Genomic DNA, 18504 nt, shown 5'->3' on the forward strand with positions numbered 1-18504 from the left:
ATTTTTGGTATATGGCGGATTGTTTTTTAATTTATATGTTAAATATTTTCTTATATAATTGTAAAATAGATAGTATTAATTTTAAAATATTGAATTAATTATCATTCTACTTTAGGGTTTACGATTTAGGGCATATGGTTAAGGGTTTAAGGTTTATGAGTTACTATTTTAAGGTTTATGGATTATGGGTTTAGGGATTATGGTTTAAGGGTTGGGGATTAAGGTTTAGGGGTTAGAGGTTAGGGGTTAAGGGTTAGGGGTCTAGGGTTAAGTGTTTATGTTTTAGGATTTAGGGTATAAGAATTAGGGATTAGAAGTTTAAGGTTTAAATTAATTAGTGTTTATTAATTTATATGATAAATATTTTCTTATATAATTGTAAAAGAGATAAGATTAATTTTAAAATATTGAATTAATTATTATTATAGTTTAGGGTTTACGAGTTAAGGTATATCGTTAAGGGTTTAAAGTTTATGAGTTACTATTTTAAGGTTTATGGATTATGGTTTTCGAATTGGGGTTTAAGTTTTAGGAGTTAGGGGTTTACGATTAATGGTTTATATTTTAGGATTTTAGGGTTTAGGGATGAGAGATTAGGGGTTTAGGGTTTAGATTAATTAGTATTTTTTAATTTATATATTAAATGATTTCTTATATAATTGTAAAAGCGATAATATGAATTTTAATATCTTAAAATTATGATTATAGTTTAAATTATTTAAGAGATAATAGATAAACTTCATATATATTAAATGGTTTATGATTTAAAGTTTACTTGAGTTTTGTTAAATGATGAAATTTTATACAACTAATTAATACTTTTATTTTCAAAAATATTTAATCTAAACCATTTGATATATTTAAATATTAGATTAAAAATAATAAATAAATAAAAATATTGATAACAAAAAAATGAAATACAAAAATAAAAATAAAATATAAAATGGAGATTAGTGGTGTTTTTATAAAAAACGCCGCAAAAATCATTTTACTTAAAAAAAATGATGCATTTTTATCCCCAAATTCCCCCTGAAACCCCAAAAATTTCCCCTAAAATCAGTATCCTCAAAACACCCTTTCTCTCTGTTGCTTTTGCTACTTTAAGCTCATCTTATTCTCAACTACCCTCATCAACATCAGTAACTCTTGAATTGAACAATAAAGCTAGAAGCAAAGCAAATGGAGAGTGAGATTATCTTTGTTGCTCGTTCTTCTGTATTTGCTTCTTTTTTACTCCCTTCACCGGACTCTCTCTCGTTTTATTTTATCTTTTTTTTTATCTTCAAGCTATTTATATAAGAAATATTGAACCCGATAAAAGAAGAAGAAGAAGAAGTTAGAATGAGCAGCCATGGAATCTTCGAGTGAGCTCGATAGGCTACACTTTTTCGAGCAAGCTCGTAAAATTTCCGAAGCTATTTATGCTTCCAATCCTCTAGATGCCGACGTTGGCTTCCTCCTTCTGTTGATCCGTTTTTCTCTTCTTCTTCTTCTTCTTCATCTTTTTTTTTTCAATTAAAATTGATTTTTGGCTAATTTGTATTTATTGTTTGCAGAACTTAACAAGATGGGCTGCAGCTTTACTTGAGTTGTCTTAGTTTCAAAGCGTTCCAGATTCACAGAATATGATTCAAGGTTCTCATAATATATATGCACATAATAAATTTAATTTCGTTCATTAGTAATTCAAATATTAATTTTCTTGGTTACTAAAAATTAATTGTGAATAGATGCTATTTCGAAGCTAGAGGAGGCTTTGTCGATTAACCCTAAGAAGCATGATGCTTTATGGTCTTTGGGAAATGCTCAGACTTCTTTTGCATTTTTGACTAACAAGGAAGATGAGGCCAGGCCTTACTTCGAAAAGGCAGCTCAATATTTCCAGCAAGCAGTTGATGAGGTTTTTCTTTAGTTTTGTTTGGCTAAAGTATCAATTACTGCATTTATGGATGGATCTATAGATTCAATGCTTGAATGCTCTTTTTTTAACTTGGTAGCTTTGTATTTGTAGGATCCCAGCAATGAAATTTACCTGAAATCTTTGGAAACATCTGCTAAAGTAGGTCTCTCTCCATACTTGGTATGATTTATTCTTTAAATAATGCTTATATTTCATTATTTATGCCTTAACTCATAACTCATAACTTATAACTCACAATAGAATTCTTATTTTTTTGTGTTTATCCTTTACCAGCAAAGGCCGTAGAAGATATGGTGTTATTCAATGTGATCCACTAGTTCGCAAAGGACTTGAGAAAACTGTAAGTAGTCTTTAATAGATGGCACTTAACAAGCATTCCATTCATAAACAGTAACCCCCTTGAATAAATTTTTCTACTTGAAAGCATATGGATATTCTAATATCGCTTGTTAAAAGAACTCCAAGAAACCAATTAGAGCTTGTTTTTGAGGTTTGAAATCCTTGAGATTTATATTTATATCTCTATGTTCTACACTTCCAAGTGTCGGCTTATTTCGTTTAATTTAATATGTAATTACATATTTTATTCATTTTTATGAATATTTATTAAATATTATATTATTATTTTTATATAAGATTGTTGTTTTAATTATATAATTGAATAAATGTATAAGTTTGAGCTTAAAACTGTTGTTAGTTTTGTGTTATAATTTATTCCAAAGTTAATTTTTTACCCAGAACATGCTCTGTATTTATTATTTTGTTCCTTGAAACAACTCCTTAATTTTTTAAGTTTAGTTTAGATAAGGTTGAGATTATGAAGAATTATGAAGAAGATATCACCATTGGGTTAGGTTGACGAGTGTGCAGGTCCACAAGCATGAACTATTTGGCAAAGAAAATATCAGAAAGAAGAGGAAAAAGCAGCAGGGGAGGGGGGCAGAGGAGAAGCATGTTCTTTGTCTATTATTTTGGTTTTGTTGTAGACTTTTCTACAATCAGTAGGAATAATAATAATACGCGTTGTTTTGTCGGCTTTTTTTCTCTAGTGTTGTTTGAGCTAAGTTGGAAAATTCAAACCAAAGAAAGAACTGAAATGTATTGAATACTGCAAAGCTGTTGGCCACCAAGTAATTTAATGTAATCAGACCTAATCCTTACATTCACACTAAGCTTCTATTTTTAACTGATTACGAGGCATGAAATTAAGCTGCCCCTTCTTTACTTTCTATTTCATACTCAATGATTTATGCCTTTCTTTGTCACTTACTGCCATCTATTCTTTTCTTTATGCATCCTAACACTGTAGATATGTGTTGTTGTATCTACCTACCTGTCCTTTTTTTCTTTCTATTTCAGCCGAACGTGAAACAATGACAATGAGAAAGTGTTAAAAGCACATGGAGCAAAACAACAATGTGAAACTGTTAAAAGAACTCCAAGGAACCAATTAGAGCCTATTTATGAGGTTTGAAATCCTTGAGATTTATATTTATATCTCTATGTTCTACACTTCCAAGTGTCGGCTTATTTCATTTAATTTCATTTGTAATTACATATTTTATTCATTTTTTATGAATATTTATTAAATATTATATTATTATTTTTATATAAGATTGTTGTTTTAATTATATAATTGAATAAATGTATAAGTTTGAGCTTAAAACTGTTGTTAGTTTTGTGTTATAATTTGTTCCAAAGTTAATTTTTTACCCAGAACATGCTCTATATTTATTATTTTGTTCTTTGAAACAACTCCTTAATTTTTTATACTAATTGTTCCTTGAAATAAATCATCTCGTTATGTGCACAAGTATTTAAATGTTCATGATAGCAGCTGGTATTTTTTTTTATTTTTGCAAGAGAAATTATAGCTCTAATTAATTTATATGGAGGACAAAATGAAATGAAAAAGGTAGAAAGAAAGGAACTCTAGCTGTCTCTAGTCCCTACTAAATTTCAGTGCTCTAGTAGTCCTTTTGGCAACTTAGGAACATTTTGAGCTAGCCTTTAAGTATTGAAAGCATGCCCTATTTTTCTTGACTTATTGTCTTGCAACGTTTAGATGTTTTGTTGTTTTTATTAATTAGCACTAGCAATGATCTTCGTTTTCAAATTTCAACATCCTAATAACATGGTTTATCAGGTTTAGGTAAGATCAATCATTGGTGGTTTAATCTTGCTGTTTCGGGTTGGAAGAACTGTATGAAAGAAATCAGTTAAATTGCTGCTGTTAATGAGGTCCGAAAGTGAGTAAATTGATGTTTGAAATATCTTTGTATGGTGGATTGAATGCTGCTGTATATTGTTGCTCATTACCGAATTAATGCTGAAACTAAGCTAATTAAATGGTGGATAATTTGCTGTCGATTATGATGGAAATGACTATTAAATGTTTAAAATTCCTCTTATTTAATTGATGGCTACTGTTTTTTAAGTGCTGCAAATTGAAGTGTTTAAATGCTGTAAGTTGAAGTGCTTAAATGTTGTAAATTGAAGTGTCTGGAAATTGAGATGCTTTATCGCTGTAATTGAGTTGTATAAATGTTGTTAATTGAGATGTTAAAGTGCTGCAAATTGAAGTGTTTAAATGCTGTAAATTGAAGTGCTTAAATGTTGTAAATTAAAGTGTTTTAAGTACTACAAATTGAAGTGTTTAGTTGCTGGAAATTGAGATGTTTTATCGCTGCAAATTGAAGTGTTTAGTTGCTGGAAAAGAGATCTCTTTTCCTGCAATTTTGTAGTTAACGGATTTAGGTTTCACGTTACATTATTTTGTATGTTGTAGGTACATATTATGCACAGCCTTTTCAACTACTTCTGTATTAACAGACTAGAGTAGTTTACAAAAATCCTTTAGACACTTTCAGACTATTCAAATCTATAATATTTTTTCCCCTCTGTTTGTAGGTTCATTGACATCTTGTCCTGATGAGAGTGTAGTTTATGAAGCTGTAAACTTTGCATTGTCCTTCGAGGTATTAGAATTCCTAGTTCAAAACTTAGCAATTTGTCTTTTATAAAAGACCTTTGCATTTTCAGTGTTGTTTAGGTTCGCAAACAAGATGCTGTATTTGGACTTGCTGTTAGTAAAGGACTTGCTGTTAGTAAAAGACTTGCTGTATTTTATTTATATCTTTATATTTAATCTAATTTTTATTATTTATTTTAGTTTTGATTCTATATTTTTATTTTTATTTTAATATTTAATAACTCGAGTTCTAACTTTTGGATTTTAATTGTGTTATTAATTTATTATTTTAAATTCTAAATTTGAATTCATCAATTTTTATATTTATTTTTAAAGTTAAATTTTTCATAGAAAATTTAATTTGATAATGAATTTTAATAGAAAATTTTTATATTTATATCATGGATATTATTCTTCTCAATATTTTGATAATGAATTTTAATTTTTCATTACTTTTATAATATTTTATAATATATATTTTTTAAAATTTCATGACCTTTAGCGGCGTTTGTGGTAAAAGCGTCTCTAAAGGTTAGGACCTTTAACGACGTTTTTTTAAATAAATGCTGTAAACTTTAGCGGCGTTTTTTGTGGCACTTGTAAAAACGCCGCTAAAGGCCTGTTTTCCTATAGTGCATGATAAAGAACACTTAAGAGTTTGAACTTGAAATCATCATATGTTTGGTTGAATAAGCTTAGATATGTGAAGAACATGTTCGAAATATGGTGGGAGTTATTGAATTAAGCTTGATTTAAGTTTAAAGTTTATAATTAATTATGCGTTAATAGGAAGCAAATTGTAAGGAATGAAAATTTCTGGAAATAAATGATATGGATTAATAGATTGAGGTCCTTAGTGAATAAATACGAAGTTAGATTTTGGTTTGATGGAGCAAATAACGACATACGCGCATGTCAAACATTAATGTTAAAAAGGACTTAATTGTAAGGTGTACAATTATGCTTGATTGTTGGTTATGCTTTTATTGAATATGAACTAATATTATCTTGAAAATGAATTAACGTATGTAGCTAACGACAAGGTTGAAACATTGAGAGACAAAGACAAAACGGACGACGAATAGCGAAATCGATTTGTGCTAGCGCAATTTGCCTTCTTTACATATATCTACTAAGTAGTTAATCTTATAATAATGTTAGTGATAAATGATAGTTTGAAATTGATAGATATGCCTCAATGAGTGCAAACATGGAAGAATCAAAATATAATGTTTAAAATGATGATAGTTTACTAATGATGGGTGTGTTATTTACATGTAATGATTTTTAATAAAAATAAAAATAAATAATAACTAAATGTTCATTATTGAACAACGGACATGGATGATTAATTGGTGATCAAGTATAAATGGACTTAATATATTTGTAATATAAAAATGAATTAAATTGTATCATGATAAATTTAATTGATTATGATAACACTTATTGTTAAGACAGATAGGTAGATGTATAAGATATGATTGAGACTATGAAAGTATAATGAAATGAATAAAGTAATGTTTGTCATAAATTCCCACCCTTTCATGAATATAATTGAGCAAATAAGTCTATTGATTTTTTAGTGATAAATGATACTTTAAATATGTTTGACTATGTTTTGGTGAGCTTTGGTACATTTGAAAATTTTCCAGGTATTTACATATGGACCTTACTATGAAATTATGATGTTAAACACTATGGCATTATGATGAGTAATATGTGAAATTATGTATTCTTGTTGATTAAATATTTAAAATGATATTGAGAAAATGATATGTGTATGGTAAGTATAAGAGATCGGAACTATGAATATTGGTTTAATAAAATTATCCACAAATTACATTAATACCTTTTATGTATTGTCCTCAATGGTTTTTGCACGCTAAGTAAAATGGAAGCAAATATTGGCTCATTGGTTATCTAATGTTTAACTAACACTAATCAGTATTATGTGGTTGGATTGTAATATAGAAAGACATCTTGTATTAGTAGATGAACCTAAGCATGTCCTTCGTCTAATCAGAAATGTGCAAAACGATTGAAAGACTAATGGGTTTGGATGGGCGGTGGGGTGTGTTTAGCTTAATTTTTGTCTCACATTACAGTATTGCTACAATATCTGATTTTACAGCCACCGCTGTTTTTACACTAATTGCAAATAAATGCATCTCCCTTCTAAACCCACCCTAATATATTGTCTATCTAGTCTAATTGTGGAGATATTTTGTCTTGAGCATCGATACGGATGACTGGACTAATAATACATCAAACTAATTGTTCCTACAACAATAAGATGCCCCAAATATTCAATTTGTGTGGTGCCAAAATTGCATTTACTTTTCTTTGCATACAAAGCTTCTCTTAGGTGTCTGAGGTGTTCTGACAAATCCCTAGAGTACACTAGTATATCATCAAAAAAACTAGGACTGATATTCTTAACAACTTCTTAAAAATATAATTCATTAATGACTAAAAGTTTGAGGGTGTATTGGTTAAGCTAAATGACATCACTGTAAACTCGTAGTGCCCTTCATGGGTCTTAAAAATAGTCTTTTATATGTCTTTTTCGCTCATTCTGATCTGGCGATAGCCTGATCTCAGATCTAATTTGGATAAGAATGAAGCTTAACCCAACTTATCAAGTAGTTCCTCAATAATAGGTATAGGAACCTGTCTTTGATGGTTAGTTGGTTGAGTTGTCTATAATCAATGAACAACCTCCAACTACCACCCTTCTTTTTCACCATCACAATAGGTGAAGTAAATGGACTGTTACTATCCTTGATCACTCTAACCTGTAGTATTTCTTGGACAAGTTTTTCTATCTCAGCCTTCTGAATTGCTGGATACTTGTAGGGTCTCACCTTCACCACTTGAATTTCAACAATCAAGGGAATTCTATGGTCTTGTAACCGAACAAAAGGTTAAAGGTGTCTGAAACGCATCGTCAAACTCGACAATGAGTGTTTGTAACTCTGGTGTTAAATGAGAATGAAACAAGGACAAGGATGTTTGTTGGCATGAAGCAAGCAACATGGGACATGGACCAAGACCTGCCAAACTGAAACACTTGGACAACTAACCCCCTAATAACAACTGCAAACTTCCAAGAAAAATTCCTTGAAGAATATGAGTTTGACCATAGTAATCAAATTGCATCCTCAAAGAAGAAAAATTCCAAATGATGAAACCTAGGGACAAGAGCCACTGGATACCTAACACAAGGTCACATCCCTTCACTGGAAGTATCAGGAAATCAGTACTGAAACTAGAGCCCTGTGCTTCCCATTGTACATATCGACAAAGTCCCTAGGTAGAGAGTCTAACTCCATTAACTACCATAAGTGTCAGTGGAGTAAATTGTTTTACTGGATTATTCAATCTCTTAGCCATCTTGGAGTCTAGGAACTTGTGTGTACTTCTAGAGTCTACCAAAACAATCACTTGAACTTGGCCAATGAGAACCCCATTATATTGTGCTCTTGAGACCCTTAAAGAGTACGTAAGGACAAATTTGGAGTAGTAGGTTTTGTTTCTTGGTCTCATGGCTCCAACTGTTCTTTGCAATACTAGAATTCTTCAGAAGTTGGGCTCTTGACATCACATTCACAATCTTGTGGAGTCTCTATTAATAGTTGGAACAACTGTGACTTGGCATATTTATGGCGTAGTGTGTACTTGGAAGCATACCAGAAACAGTCATTTTTTTCTCCTCTTATGCATTTCAGCTTCGGATGGAGATTTGACGAGAGTTCTTTGCCCCACAGGGTGAGTAGACTGTCCTCCAACTCTTGTTGATCCATTAGAATACTAATGCACTTTGGTATTAGGAAGTAGTAGCTTAAGTTGTCCTATACCAATACCTATAGCAAAACTTTTCCTCGATAAACCTGTCAAGATGCCTCCTACTTGTCTAGCTAGAAAATACCCCTCAACCAAGGTCTAAGGTTTAAATAACCTTAAGTACTGACCAATCTCGGGCTTCAAGTCACTTATAAAGATACTCAAGGCATAAATCTCTGGCAGATGTAACTGATTTAGTAACCTTACAAAGCTGTCATGGAGAAGATCCACAGATCCTTGCTGTTTGGGGGAAACCAACTCAAACAAACATTGGATTCAGGAAGGTGTTAGACCCAAACCTTTCTTGCAACCCTCGAGCATAAGTCTCCCAAGTTAGTTGATACAAACCTCCTTACCTCTACACAAAGAAATGGTGCCAATCCAAGGCTTTCCCATCCAAATTAAAAATCACCATTCTAACCTTAGCTAGGTCTCCCACACACTCAGCTTCAAAAACTTACTCAAGCTTGGCCCACCAACACCTAAAATCTACCCTATCAAAATGTGGACAATCCAACCTAAAGGGTTTGTCTGCTGGTTCGATGCATGCTGATTGAGGAGATGTATTCATATGTCCTAAATCTGGCATAAGAGACATAACTAGATGCTCTTTTGATGGAAACCCTGAGGGAGGGCCCCCTAAGATACCTTTTCCCTTGTCTAACCCAACTTCCACACACTAGCAGATGATTACTATCCCAAATACTACTTAAAGAGTGAATGAAGTTCTGAACGAATCTTACTTTTGACATTTTCATGGAAGCCTTTCAAGCGTGAGTCGATTTTGGTACCTCCAACTGCAATTGAGATAGCTCCGGCTGCAACAATCCCATATCTTTCTGAAGCCTGGTGGTGAAGCCTTTGTTGGCCATGAGGACTGAGTAGCTTTGATACCTTTGTAACGAAAAGAACATAAAATTTGTAGAAAATCCTTAACAACCATTTTACTACCTGATTAGTGCCTTAAATGTGTGGAATAACGATTTTAAAACAATGTGGCATCTATTAGTCTAGGTGTCTAAAACCGCATCGTATTACTTAAACAATTGCTAACATCAAAACGAGTCGTTTTGTGAACAACTCGTCCCCAACAAAATGCTCCGTATTCATAAAAATAAAAGACCTAAAACGCAATATTTTACAACGGATAGAATAACTAAAAATAACAGAATATGCTCATCTGGTGCTCGACTGCTGATAGAATTTTCTTCCACAACACTCTAACTTTAGATTTCAATCAAAAGTTCTTTTCATTTTTATAAAATTTTAATAAATATATTCATTTAAGTAATTTTTAATTTTTTTTGCTATTTATAATACATACTTTAATCAAAAGTGTAAAAATAACGTGACCTGCGGAAAAGAAATTCTGAGGCGAAAGAGGGACAAGGTGACAGCAGAATAGAAGTTGTATCCCGTGCTCTCCGCGGTTGGAGGGAGTTTCCGACTTTCACATTTCCCAATTTCCGCTTAAATTTTTTTAGCTGGTTTAATTTTGCTTTCAGTCCCTATACTCTTTACCCTTTAAAATTTCAAGAATGAAATCTAATTATAAAACCATCAAACTTTGTTTTCTTAAACACACATTTAAAATAGAAAAACTGGCTGACAAACCAATAAAAATAGAGTTGAAGAATTGTGTAACTCCAAATTCAGAAAAATAATATTTTTATTTGCTTATTTTGTGGGACTGAGTAATTTATAAAGGAGTTTGAAAGAATGGAAGCAGAATTAGACTTATTTTACTCATTTCACAAGGAAAAAGAAAAAACAGAGCAAAAAGTTTAAAAGATTTCATTTGGGGCGCCAACTAAAAGGCGACAAAAAACCCTAGAAAGTGATTAGGATTTGTAAATAAAAAAGAAATCCAGTTTCCTTTCATACATTAGAATCTGAGACCCACACTAGATCAACTCATTACAAGACTCTGTCCGTAACAACACCTGTCAGATCTGCTCGCATTCAAACCCTTCCTTACCTTTCCTTTGCCTTTCTAATAATACTATCTTTCAAAACAATTTATGGCTTTTTGTTTCTTTCCATCTGAATTTATGGATGCGAAGAATGAGATAGAAATGTAGAGTGTTTAAAAGTTTTTTTTTTAGTGGGTTGATTCTTGTTTAGCTGATTTGAGGCCGGAAGAAGAAGAAAGAAAATGTCAGATTTGAGAATGCCTGATCCAAGTAGGCTGCACTTGAAGAAGGAGCTGACTCAAATCCGGAAAGCTGCTCGAGTTTTGCGAGATCCTGGGACCACTTCTTCTTGGAAATCCCCTATCAATTCCTCTAGATCTGTAGCAGCAGCAGTAGCGGCAGGTACAGGATCGACTTCTACTTGTACTGCTTCAAGAAATCATTTAGGTAGTGAAAGTTTAAGTAGGTCAAATGGGAATGCTCATTTGGATTTATCTTTGTTGCCTTTTAGAGTTGAAAGCAATGGTCATGGTCGTATTACTAATAGTAATGGCAATGAGAAAGATAAGAGGGTTTTCCTTTATAATTGGAGGAGTCAGAAATCTTCATCAGTAAATGTGGATGATGATGGGGAGGATGATGATGATTTTGATGATGGGGATGATGGGGATCAGTCCTCTTCTTGGATTCAAGGTAGCGTGGATGAAAATAGCTTGAGCGATGCCAGGAAATGTGGGGATTCTAAAAGTGATACCTGTTTGGGTGAGAGTCGATCTGCTTCAATGTTGTTCAGGTGTAGAGATGCCAATCTCGTCTCATTGGTCACACCATCAGCCAAAAGAATGTTGGGGGCCAACAAGAATAGTAAGAAAAATGGTTCCAATTTTGATGTTTTTTCTAGATACGAACAAAAAAAGAATGGTGTTAATAGAAATTCAGTTTACTCCAGAAAATTGCTCAAGGCTCATCCTGCATTGGCTTTAAGTTTAGGAAGGGATGATTCTGTTGATCAATCTGATGACACTGAAGATTATAGTAATTCCGAGGATTTTCGCAAGATATCAGGGGCATCTCCACTGCTTCTCAAGCTCAAGCCTAAGAACTGGCCACATCCATCCTCTAGGTTGTTGAAGGCTGACAGAAAGGAAGATTCTTCTTATTCTTATAGCACTCCTGCGTTGTCAACTAGTTCTTATAACAAGTATTTCAACCACAACCCAAGCGTTGTTGGCTCATGGGATGCGACCACGACTTCATTGAATGATGGAGATGACGATGTGGATGACCCTTTGGATTTGCCAGGTCGGCAAGGGTGTGGGATTCCTTGTTATTGGACAAAGAGGACCCCAAAGCATAGAGTGGTTTGTGGGAGTTGTTATTCTCCTTCTCTCTCTGACACTTTAAGAAGGAAAGGAAGTAGCATTCTCTGCGGAAGTCAATCCATGTACCATAGACATAGACGATCATTATCACTTTCCAATAAGCGGAAAATTGCTTTGAGAAGCGCTCAAGGTGTTCTCCCATTGCTTAGCAATAGTGCTGATGGAAGAGGCGGGTCATCCATTGGAACCAGGTGCAGTGATGATGAGCTCTCTACAAACTTTGGAGAGCTTGATTTAGAGGCCCTGAGTAGATTGGATGGAAGGAGATGGTCATCAAGCTGTAGGAGTCAAGATGGGCTAGAGATTGTAGCTCTTACTGGAGAAGCTGAGGAGGAGGGTACGCCAGAAAATATTAAGAGCTTAAGTCAGAAATACAAACCAATGTTCTTTGATGAACTGATTGGGCAGAATATTGTGGTACAATCACTTATGAATGCTGTTTCAAAGGGAAGGATTGCCCCCTTTTATCTTTTCCAAGGTCCCCGTGGGACTGGAAAAACATCAACTGCCAGAATTTTTTCTGCTGCTTTGAATTGTCAGACTACTGATGATGATAAGCCTTGTGGCTGTTGTACAGAATGCACTGAGTTCACTTCTGGGAAACGCAGGGAGTTTTGGGAATTTGATAGCACCAATAGAAGAGGAATTGATAGAGTTAGGTATCTTCTGAAAAGCCTGTCAACGGGGCTTGCTTCAAGTTCATCTCGATATAAGGTTTTTGTTATTGATGAGTGCCATTTGTTGCCCTCTAAGATATGGCTGGCATTGCTAAAATTCCTTGAAGATCCTCCACCACGTCTTGTGTTCATATTCATAACAACTGATCTTGACAATGTTCCACGTACTGTGCAATCACGATGTCAGAAGTATCTCTTCAACAAAATAAAAGATTGTGATATCATGGCCAGGTTGAGGAAGATGTCTGCTGATGAGAATCTTGAGGTTGAATCAGATGCATTAGATTTAATTGCATTGAATGCAGATGGTTCACTTCGTGATGCAGAAACAATGCTAGACCAGCTAAGTTTGTTGGGTAAAAGAATCACTGCATCTCTTGTAAATGAACTTGTGAGTATGCTTGAAAATGCTTCCTTGTCACAGCTATTTCATTTTCAGGTTTTAGTTGGTCATTTCATGATTGCTATAAAATTATGGTTAGTAGAATAACATATTGGAATATAGTATGTTTGCCAAGTCTCATTTATAAGGAGAACTATAATGTTCAGAGTTTGTAATAATTTTCTACATATGAACAGGTTGAATTATTTGCATTACTTTCTTCCTGCAGGTAGGGGTTGTTTCAGATGAGAAGTTATTGGAACTTTTGGAATTAGCAATGTCATCTGATACGGCAGAAACAGTGAAAAGAGCTAGAGAGCTGATGGACTCTGGGGTTGATCCAATGGTTTTGATGTCCCAATTGGCCAGCCTTATTATGGATATCATTGCTGGAACTTACAATATTGTTGATTCTAATTACAGTCATTCATTCTTTGGTGGACGAGCTTGTGAGTGTCATCCAATTACTTTGTTTTTGTTTCTTTGGTAACAGAGAAAGCTTTTTTATATGAAAAATGGCACCTACATATTCTAATTATGTTATAATTAGTTGGATGTACTTAAGTCAGCAGTGGCGATACCAAAAATCATTGTGAAGATCAAAATAACTAGGAAGCAAGAAAAAAGGAAAAAGAAGCAAGAAAAAATCACGTCACAAATAAGATATATCATGGTTTTCTGAAAAAAAATTGACGGACATATAACATGTTGAAGTTTAGTTATTTGGAGCAAAATGAGCCTAAATAGTTGAACTGGATAGGAGTTTAATTCTATACAGTATCTACATGCCCTTTAGCTTGCTTGAATATTGATATCAGTAAACACTTAGAATGTGGTTTCTCCATTGAAGAATAAAATAAACACCTATGCCTTTATAAGACAAGAAATCTTTTGTAGCTCTAGAGTCGTTCTTATTTTTACCTAATTCTTAGTTCCGAAACTTGAAACTATGCCTCATGTCATTTGGTTTCTTTGTATTTGGAGTAGTCCATTTCTATTCAAATGTCTTTAAGAAGGCCTTACGTGATTTAGTTTCTCTTTACTATTCTATTCATAACCAAAATAAGAAATACCCAACTTTTTTATTCTTACATGCCAATCAAAATCAATTTTGTTCTTAGTCCTGTCAAATAGAAACATTTGAATTTGTTTGCTTCAAGTTGAGGTTTTTGTCTACTGATTAAATCTCTTGTTAACGTGTTACAACAGTTGTTTTAGTGTTCTTTTTCACTTTTAGCTATCTTAGTTATTATCATTTAACTAATGCATTAAACCAAGCAATATTTTTAAGTTGTCCTGCATTGCTCTATAAAATGGAGTAGGATCCAATCTGGGATGGAATACACTAGTGCAATAAATGACCTATATATTGGTATGTGCTTTATGGAAATATGCTTAATTTGTATTTGCTGCTCCTTAGATTGGAGATGCATGTGGTATTTTTTTTATTGTCTTTTTTCCCTATAACTATATAAACTCCCTTAGGTAATATTCAATGACATTGAAGATGTGAAAGAGAGGAGGCTCCTATTGCATTTTCTAAGGGCTAATTTTTTGCAGTGCTTATCATATTTAATCCTATTCTTACACTATTCTTATTATTATTTTGAAATATATCCATGTTGATCTTTGGTGTCTGCTGCAGTGACTGAAGCAGAAGTGGAGAGGTTAAAAGATGCTTTAAAGCTTCTTTCAGAAGCTGAGAAACAACTAAGGGTTTCAAGTGAACGCTCAACATGGTTTACAGCTACTCTGCTACAGCTTGGTTCATTGCCTTCACCGGATCTGTCTCAGTCAGGCAGCAGCCGGAGGCAGAGCGCCAAGACAATTGAGGATGACCTGCAAAGCACTTCAAGGGAAGCTAAAGCTTACAAGCCAAAGTCTGGAACTCAGTGTATGCCTTGGAAATCAACTACTGCATCCTTACAGAATTCTGTGAATGGAAAATCCACTCGTCAGGGAGAATTAGTGTCAAGGATTGATGGTTATGGTTCCAATTCCAAAACTTCACGTGGTCGATATTTGGATGGTAGTGCCACACCTGCTGCATGTGACAATAGTCTAAATGGAAATATGATACTTGCCTGCAGAAATTCTGAAAAATTAGATGATATCTGGGCAAAGTGTATTAACAAGTGCCACTCAAAGACACTGAGACAGCTGCTACTTGCTCATGGGAAGCTTTTGTCTCTTGCTGAAGATGAAGGTAGACTTTAAGTTATTTTGTTTTATTTTGCATATTTCTCAATGATATATAAATTTTCTTGATAAAATTACATCAAATTCTTCACATCAATCTTGCCGTAGTCCACTTGTGAGCAATATATTTCTGAGATAGACCATAAAGGTCTATGATGCATAAATGTTATTACAACAACAAAAGGATGGCAATTCTTACAGGGAGAGATACATTGTAGTATGTGTTATGCCTTCTCTGTAGTATGTTTTGTGTGTTTCCTTCAGGGAAAAATCCTTGACTTTCTAGTCTTTGAAGTTTGTTACACCTATAACAAGATCTGAAGGTTGAATGGATATAAAGTCCAACTAAAATAGTTGGCACATTCCATCTGTATATGTACTTCTACCTATTCCTTTCCATCTCTTATTTCTTTATCCAGATAATTATGTACATGCTAACATCTGTTTGATAGAGAACTTTATGTTTTAGGATAGCATTATATTTTTCTATTTATTTCTTACTCAGTTTTTCTGCTAGCAGGTGTTCTAATTGCATATCTAGCATTTGCGGATGGAGATATCAAGTCGAGAGCTGAGAGGTTTTTAAGCAGTATTACAAACTCTATGGAAATAGTGATGAGACGTAATGTAGAAGTTCAAATAATTCTCTTGGCTGATGTTGGGATTTCTTTAAATCATGCAAATCCAGCTGAGATGCTGGAAAATCTGCAGCAGGTTGAAACTGCTGCCGGAATTGGAAGTGAAAGAAAGGCCATTCCTAAGAATGTACTAGATGGTATTTCTAGTTTAGACTTACATCAGGAGTCGCGTAAGGTATCCAAGGGAAGTTTTAGTGATTTGGAAGGTAAACTGAGAGGAGTACAAGATTGTTCTAATTATTCTTCACAATCTATTGTGAGAACACCTGAATTACTTGCTGAAGGCAAAGATGACATTGACAGCTCAAAGGAGTGTAGGCAAGAGATTCCAATGCAAAGAATTGAATCCATTATACGTGAGCAAAGGTTAGAAACTGCTTGGTTACAGGCTGCTGAGAAAGGCACTCCTGGATCATTGAGTCGGTTGAAGCCTGAAAAGAATCAGGTTCTGCCTCAAGAGGTCTATCGTCAAAGTAATTTGGGATCAATGGATTCAGCAGCATTCTCCTCTCAGCAATGGGATGAGGAACTAAACAGGGAGCTTAAAATTTTGAAAACAAATGATGGACAAGAGATTCAGAAGGACCAGCTAGGTAGAAGGGCTGATCATTATCCCATGTCTCCCAGTTTGCTGCACAATAGCACTTTAAGCAAAGAAAACCTGTAAGTCTGCCTGATACCATTACTGGTTTTGCCTATTATTTTTGCCATTTACCAATTCTTTCTTCAAATATTAATTGTTGATTCAAAGATATTTATCTAGTTAGTTTTGTCAGTGCAATAACTGAATAGTGATACTATCATAAAAATGTCATAAAAAGTCTTCATGCTGGGGAACATTCCTGAAACCATTTAGTATTGTAGCGATTTATTACTTTTCACTAGAACTAGAAGCTAACACTATTAGGGGTGTTTGGTTCATGAAATATAAGATTATCTCTAGTAGTAGGATTACCGGAATGTATGATTGCTTAGCACATTACTGGCTATGTTAGATTACCCTGTTTGGCTCATTTGGCTGAGATATAAGATTTTGTTGTTTGGTTGACGAAATTTATGATTACCTAAAAGCACATTTTTCTAAATTGTCCTTAATTATAAATAAAGGTGAAAAAGTTATTAAACTGTAGTGAAAGTTAACTATGAAAATATATATAAAAAAAAGACAATAATAATGTACAAAATGTTAAAAGTCTTTCACTTTGTATTTAACGTGAATCACTTTTACTATACCGCAACTAATAGTAAGAATAAGGGATCTGTTTTATGTTTGTTCCAACTGACCGAAATATTTCATTCATTGGAACGCTGTTTTAGCACTGGTTTGATGGTTATTTAATTTCTTTTCTACTTAAAAAGAAATAGGCTACGACTTGTTTTCATGTTGTGTACTTGCTGCTCATTCATGGTTTTTCTTTAGTGGATATGAATCTGGGTCAGGAACCGGAGGATGCAGTGGGCTTTTCTGTTGGAATAACTCGAAGCCCCGGAGAAGGGCGAAGGTAGGCTGTTGCTACCCCTCCCTTGTTTCTGTCAACATATAAAAGCCACAGGATTTGTTTCAAGCTTATGCAAAAAAGACATGATCGTGTTTCTTGTAACAGGTCAAGGGAACACCAGTTCGATCGTGCAGAACTAGACGATTTTCATTGTTTGGCGAGTGTGGGAAATCAAAGAAAATACAAAACAAATGTAGAAGGTAATCTAGAATGTTGAATCTATTGGGTTTCTTGATGTCATTTGTTTCTTTTAGATATAAATATATAAAATATTTATGTATTTAATTTTCCTTTCAAGCCATGTGAGGTTGATGATAGGAAAGTTGATGTAAAGTTTCTGCTGGAATTTGGCAATTGTTTTATTTTAAGCTTCGATCATATTTTTTACGGGTGAATAAGAGATTAGAGGGGAAGTGTAGAAGCTTCAGAAAAGACATATCCATTGAGACATGCTGTAAAACGACCTTTTAAATTTTTCCAACAGGTTTTGGTTTTTTGTTTTTTATTTCCAACTTCCAATACGAGTAAAATACGGAATTCAGTCCCCCAGGGTCTTTAATTATGATGGATTCATCTCAATTACTCACTACTTACCTAATTATTTTTAATTTTTATGATACAAAAATAAATAATTTGTATTTAAAATTGTAAAAGTAACTTAAACATGTTATGTCAATTTATTTTTTTTAATGAAATACTATATAATAGTTATTAATTATTTTAAGAGTAAATTCCAGAACTAATTGAAATTAAGTTTTTTTATTAGTCTAATAATAAATTTAACTCTTTAATATTTACATATTCTATTAATTTGATCTTAAATAAAAAATTTAATAAATTTAGCTTTAATGTTCACAAAATTTGTATCTTAGTTCAAATTTTAAAAAAATTAATAAGTTTAGCCCTCAATATTTATGGGCCGAGTTCAGACAAATTTGAGTTGAACCTAGATAATAGGCTTTTAAAAATTATCTTTACTTAGTTCAACTCGACCTTGAAGTATATTGACATTTTATTCAATCCGAACCTTACATAAAATAAAGTAATTTGGGCTTATAAGATTAATTTTTCAATAAAAA

The 18504-nt window shown here is 33.3% G+C and overlaps 1 protein-coding gene and 1 pseudogene across 2 annotated transcripts; both read left to right on the plus strand.

Annotated features, from left to right (window-relative positions):
- The first annotated feature begins 996 nt into the window (after positions 1 to 996).
- Positions 997 to 5087, plus strand: LOC107896665 (mitochondrial import receptor subunit TOM20-like; annotated as a pseudogene).
- Positions 5088 to 10320: 5233 nt separating this feature from the next.
- Positions 10321 to 17930, plus strand: LOC107896663 (protein STICHEL). Of its 2 annotated transcripts, XM_016821883.2 has the most exons (7): positions 10469 to 11050; positions 11160 to 13098; positions 13319 to 13538; positions 14735 to 15295; positions 15809 to 16589; positions 17347 to 17428; positions 17531 to 17930. In XM_016821883.2, the coding sequence occupies exons 2-7, from the start codon at positions 11431 to 11433 to the stop codon at positions 17627 to 17629; spliced, it is 3411 nt and encodes a 1136-aa protein (XP_016677372.1). In that variant the 5' UTR covers positions 10469 to 11050; positions 11160 to 11430; the 3' UTR covers positions 17630 to 17930. The 2 variants fall into 2 exon arrangements, with proteins under 2 accessions (XP_016677371.1, XP_016677372.1); XM_016821882.2 differs by having other exon boundaries at positions 10321 to 13098.
- The last annotated feature ends 574 nt before the right edge of the window (positions 17931 to 18504 follow it).

This window comes from Gossypium hirsutum, chromosome A10 (assembly GCF_007990345.1).
Source record: "Gossypium hirsutum isolate 1008001.06 chromosome A10, Gossypium_hirsutum_v2.1, whole genome shotgun sequence".
NCBI classification, from domain to species: domain Eukaryota; kingdom Viridiplantae; phylum Streptophyta; class Magnoliopsida; order Malvales; family Malvaceae; genus Gossypium; species Gossypium hirsutum.

Excerpts from the sequence above, each read along its gene's own strand:
- LOC107896663 (XM_016821882.2), top strand. The coding sequence starts at position 10,891 with ATGTCAGATTTGAGAATGCCTGATCCAAGTAGGCTGCACTTGAAGAAG. Across the intron at positions 13,099-13,318 it reads CATCTCTTGTAAATGAACTT|GTAGGGGTTGTTTCAGATGA; the intron begins GTGAGTATGCTT and ends TTCTTCCTGCAG. Across the intron at positions 15,296-15,808 it reads GTCTCTTGCTGAAGATGAAG|GTGTTCTAATTGCATATCTA; the intron begins GTAGACTTTAAG and ends TTCTGCTAGCAG.